This window comes from Guillardia theta (assembly GCF_000315625.1).
Source record: "Guillardia theta CCMP2712 unplaced genomic scaffold GUITHscaffold_80, whole genome shotgun sequence".
Classification (NCBI taxonomy): Eukaryota; class Cryptophyceae; order Pyrenomonadales; family Geminigeraceae; genus Guillardia; species Guillardia theta.
This window is the reverse complement of record NW_005434594.1, coordinates 140295-145622: the sequence shown is the minus strand read 5'-3', so window position 1 is coordinate 145622 and position 5328 is coordinate 140295. Positions and strand designations below refer to the sequence as shown.

At 52.3% G+C, this 5328-nt stretch overlaps 1 protein-coding gene across 1 annotated transcript; it reads left to right on the top strand.

Annotated features, from left to right (window-relative positions):
- The first annotated feature begins 3127 nt into the window (after positions 1–3127).
- GUITHDRAFT_154574 (hypothetical protein) lies at positions 3128–4656 on the top strand. The gene is made up of 4 exons (XM_005825800.1): positions 3128–3173; positions 3419–3995; positions 4256–4304; positions 4512–4656. The coding sequence occupies exons 1-4, from the start codon at positions 3139–3141 to the stop codon at positions 4541–4543; spliced, it is 693 nt and encodes a 230-aa protein (XP_005825857.1). The 5' UTR covers positions 3128–3138; the 3' UTR covers positions 4544–4656.
- The last annotated feature ends 672 nt before the right edge of the window (positions 4657–5328 follow it).

The following is a 5328-nucleotide window of genomic DNA, read 5'->3' as shown; positions in this document are numbered from 1 at the left end:
CCTTTCGTCGTCCTCCCTCCTCCTCCTCCTCCTCCTCCTCCTCCTCCTCCTCCTCCTCCTCCTTCTCCTCCTCCTCCTTCTCCTCCTCCTCCTTCCTCCTCCTCCTCCTCCTCCTCCTTCGTCTCCTCCTCCTCCTCCTCCTCCTTGTTTCCTTCTCCCGCTCCTTCTCTCCCCCCCCCCCCCTCCCCCTGCTTTGTACTCCTACTCCTACCCTCCCTCCTCCTCCCTTGTTTGACTGAATCATGCTCTTGCTCCTCGGTTCTTGTCCTGACTTTTGACATGTATGGCAGTAATCTGGAGCTCACCATAGCTGACAACAAACTGAAGTTGGAGGGACAGCAGCAAGAGATCGTGAACCAGAGGAAAAAGTAGGAAAAATTCCTACATTCCATCCCATAACATTGGTCCCCATCATTTTTCTGGCTAATCTTCTTCTCTTTCTCTACTCCTCCTGCTCCACGTATCCTCTCCTTCTCCCCTCCCCTCCCTATTCCCTCAGCATTCCTCCTCCTCCTCCTCACCATCGTCGTCGTCCTCACCATCATCATCATCATCATCATCATCATCATCATCATCATCATCATCATCTGATCATACTTGCCTTGATCCTCATGCGTATTATGCTTATCATCATGTTATCTTCACAACTCCTCATTCTCATCGTTATCTTCTTTCTCTTCATCTACCTGATGGGCTGTCAGGATGTCGGAGCTCGAGGACCAGATTAAGCGCTTCTGCCATGACCTCCATGCTGTCGTCCAGCTCATCACCGAGCCGAAGCAGCTCAAGGAATCAGTGAAAGCTCTCTATCACAAGCATGTCGTCTCCGCCCCTAAGGTCTTCTATCCCTCTTCCCTTCCCTCTCCTCTCCATCTTCCAATCTCCCTTCCTCCCTCCCTCTCCCTCTCCCTTCCCTCCCCCTCGCTTTCTCTCCCCTCCCTCCCTCTCCCTCTCCCCCTCACTCCTTCCTGCCGTCTCGTCACGCTATGGCTGTCAACAGGGGGCTGAAGTGGATCAAGACATTCAGAAGGAGTACAACCGGCAGGTCAGGACAAGTCGCTGAAGTCGAGTAGTTCTGATGTGCTTTCAGCGAGAGTACCTTGAGAAGACTGTCGACTCTCTCAAGAGAAAGCTCTCCAAGGACATGGACTTGCACAAGACTGAGAGCATGAGAATTATGAATGTGAGGACCTGGCATGCCGCCGCTGGCAGTGATGTGTTGACTGCTCTACATCTCCACCACCACCTCCTCCTCCTCATCATCATCATCATAATTCTTCACTGCCTCATCCTGACCCTCTCTTCCTATGAGTGTTCTCTTGATTTGGTTGTTTTATTTCTTTGGTTGTGATCTATTTTGCAAAACAGGAGAACGTCGCGCTAGTCAAGGAGATCAATGAGCTCCGTCGTGAGATCAAAAGTCTCAAGCAGGTGAAAACTCTCGATCATTTTCTCCTCATCGTCATCCTTATCCTCCTCCTCCACCTTCTCCTCCTCCCTCCCTCCTTCTTCTCTACTTCCATTGCCCCCCCCCCCCTCCCTTGCTCAAACCCTCTTCTTCCCTTCCTTTGCAACCGCAACTTCTCCTTCTCACCTCCTCTCCTTCCTTCTTCCCTCTCCTCTTCGTTGCCTCCTCCGACCATCTTGTTTCCTCACGCTTTGCCCAGGGCCCAAGACCGCCAGGAGTTCCCAACGGGAAGGAGACGCCGCAGTTCTCGACGGGCTCAGGGAGAGGAAGCAGAGCTGTATCCTCGAGCATAGAGGTGAGGAGTGGAGGGGAGGGAAGGAGAGAGTTCAAGAGAGGAGAAGGAAGTGGGGGGGGGGGGGGGGATGAAGAGATCAGCAAAGGAGAAGAGATAGAAGAGACAGAACGTGCAGGGAAGGAGGACAGGGAGGGGAGGAGAAGAGTGGAGGGTGGTTTTAATTTTGAACGCAGGCGGCAAAGGAGATCGAGATGCAAAGGGATGAAATCAGGAGGCTAAGACAACGACTGGTACCACCACGACCACCTCCTCCTCCTTCTCCTCAACATCATCATCGTTTTCTTCTACTACTCCTACTTCTTCTGCTTCTTCTTCTACTACTTCTACTTCTACTTCTTCTACTTCTTCTTCTTCTTCTTCTACTTCTACTTCTACTTCTTCTACTTCTTCTACTTCTTCTTCTTCTTCTTCTTCTTCTACTTCTTCTCCATCATCTTCTCACGTTCTTTGCAGGACGAGCTCGAGCAAAACCCGATCATGAATCGTCCAACCTCGCGCGAGAAACTTCCTCCCATGGAGGTGACCCTCCCACCCCCCTTCCTCCTCTTCATACCCCTCCTTCCTCCTCTTCATACCCCTCCTTCCTCCTCTTCATACCCCTCCTTCCTCCTCTTCATACCCCTCCTTCCTCCTCTTCATACCCCTCCTTCCTCCTCTTCATACCCCTCCTTCCTCCTCTTCATACCCCTCCTTCCTCCTCTGATCCCTCCTCCCTCCTCTTCTTCCTCTTTCTCCTCCCACTTGTCTTCCCCCTCCCTCCTCCTCCTCAGTCCTCTACAACTCTTCCCCCACGCGTGTTCATCCCTCCTCCTCACGAAGCTGCCAGGGATTCACGGAGGCACCGGACAACCTGGAAGAAGAATATCGTTCTTCTGTAACTCCAGCTTAACTTGCACTGTAATAGATAAACTATTTCTCCTCCTCCTTCTACTCCTACTCCTACTCCTACTCCTACTCCTACTCCTACTCCTACTCCTCTTCCTACTCCTACTCTCACTCACTCACTCACTGCCTGTCTTCTCCTACTCCATCTTGTCCGTTGTCCTCTCCCCTTCACCGCTCCAGCCCTCTCCCTTCGCATCCCTGTAAAAGATGTCACTGCACGCCTGTAGTCAATATATCCCTCTTCTTTGCGCCATGGCAGCCTGAGACCCTTCTCGTCTGCCGCGGGTGATGGCAAGGAGGAGGACAAGGGAGAGGATCTGTAAGATGAGGAAGAGGTAGGGGGACAGGGGAGGAGGAGGAGGAGGAGGAGGAGGAGGAGGAGGAGGAGGAGGAGGGAGACGGAACGCACTGTGGGATCGGCTTGGCGACCATTTCGGCATTTCTAGTCAAATATCCACGTCTGTAGTCAAACTTGATATAAGGCGAAACCATGCACAGCCTGGCAAACGTTATGCTTGTGGGCAGGTGAGGAGGGGGAGAGGAGAGGAGAGGAGAGGAGAGGAGAGGAGAGGAGAGGAGATGAGAGAGATGAGGAGAGAGGAGAGTAGAGGCAGGGAATGAAGGAAGTAGCAAGGGAGAAGGCGATAGAATTAGGTGTAGAAGAGAGGACTGGAGGAGGAGAGGAGAATAAGACATCAAAAAGTAGAAGTGAAATGAAGATAAAGAGAATAGGAGGTCATTTTCATCCATGCTGACATACATCTCCTCAGTTTCATCGCTGCCAGCGGGTTTGTTCAGCTCCCTCTTGCTCCTACCTCACGCTCTTCGTCCTCCTGTCTCCTCCTGCGCAATGGTCAGCCTCTCTCTATCCTTCCCAACCCCCGCAGCTGCAGCTCCGTTGCCATGCAAGCGAAGAAGAAGGGAAAGAAGGTGTCCTCCTCGAAGACCAAGGCTGCCCCCTCCTCTCCCGACGCCACTGAGCTCTACTCCTCGTCCTCCTCCTCCTCGGAGAGCGTGGAGGATGTGGATGCGGATGTCTCCGTGAAGAAGCTGATCAGAGACCGATCCCTGGAGTCGCTCATTGAGGACATTCCCAAGGCAGCGATCGTAAACGAGCCCAAGTGGAAGAGGAAGAAGGACAAGGAGGAGGAGAAAGAGGCTGATATTGATGCTGCCTTCGGTCTGTCAGGAGATATGATGAGGATGATCAAGAACGGGACCTGGGCCTGCATCGCCCTCCTCGTCCTCCTCGAAGTCTACGCGCGATCGCCGCTGGCGGGAGATCTCAGGCTGCCGGACGCTGAGGAGAGGGCGATTCAAGTGCAGAGGCAGGAGCAGGCGAAGGAGGTGAGAGGGAAGAGGAGGGAGAGGAGGAGAGAGGGGAGCAGGAGCAGGAGCAGGAGCAGGAGCAGGAGCAGGAGCAGGAGCAGGAGCAGGAGCAGGAGCAGGAGCAGGAGCAGGAGCAGGAGTAATCAAGGGAGAAGCGGGAGGATGAAAAGGAGAAGTTGTGGGCGAGACAAGGGGAGGAGGGTTGAAGACAACGAATGTCTCCATTGTTTTGCAACTTTTGCGCCTTCACATGTTGAGACTGATCTTCTCTGTCTCAGGGGAAAATTCTTCCCGGCGTTCGTCCATGGGCCCCGTTTGGACTGAACGGTGAGCAAGAATACATCTCTTGCTCAGTTTGCACGTTGTGCTGTTTTGGTTGTTTTGTTTTCTCTGATCTTTTCTTCTGCACCTCTGTTGTGAAATATTTTTCTTCCTTCTTCTGTCTTGTTCGATCGCATTCTTCTCTTTCGAACATGTTGCATTTGCTGAATTTCTCCCCCTCCCTCGCTTCCTTCTACTTACTTGCTACAACAGCTCCTGCAGACTCCCCAGCACCATCCAAGTGATCGGGCCCGTTGACTTCTTCTCCCTCCCCTCCCATCGTCAACACCGTCAAAGTCTCCTGTCAAGATCGAAACCAGCGCGACTGAACGTGTTTGTAATACAAGGAATGGAAATCAATAAGACATTGTCATCGACACTCTTCGTGAGTTGTCGTTCAACTTGTGTCTTCAACAACATCACTCATAATGATCAACTCTTGCTCTCTAGCGATCTTGTCAGACGAATCTGCAAGAACATGTTTGAGCAACGGCAAGCGTCATCGAACATCTTCTCACCTTCGCTGCTCTCTCCATCGCCAGCTTCTTCTTGATCGCAAACGTTTGAGCTTGTGACAAACATCCTTGTTGCAGCGAGTCCTGACCGCAATGTCAGCCTATTATGCCATCAACTGACCCGTCCCGCCCTCCCCCCCCCCCCTTGCTCTCCCCCTTTCCCTTCCACTCCTCCTACTCCTCCTACTCTTCCTCCTTCTTTGAGAGCTTGGGTGAACCTCCCTCTTCCTCTTCCTCTTCTCCTCCTCCTCCTCCCTTTTCCCCTTCTGGTTTTTGGTACCATGTTCTTACTGCTCCGTTGACCGCTCTTTATCCGACACTCTGAATGTGTGCAGGCGATAAGGACCTACTGGAAGCGTCAAGATGGTAAACTATCTAGATCTTCCTGTGATATAGTGCACTGCGGCACTCAACCCTTATGCTGTACCGATTGTGATGCTTACTGAGGTTGAGCTTCTGCAATGATGGCCGATTCACTCCTCTTGATAGTCCAAGAAAGGATGGCTGGAAATATG

Coding starts and splice junctions, on each gene's coding strand:
- GUITHDRAFT_154574 (XM_005825800.1), top strand. CDS start 3,139: ATGCACAGCCTGGCAAACGTTATGCTTGTGGGCAG. Junction 3,174..3,418: donor AACGTTATGCTTGTGGGCAG/GTGAGGAGGGGG, acceptor ACATCTCCTCAG/TTTCATCGCTGCCAGCGGGT. Junction 4,305..4,511: donor GGCCCCGTTTGGACTGAACG/GTGAGCAAGAAT, acceptor TTGCTACAACAG/CTCCTGCAGACTCCCCAGCA.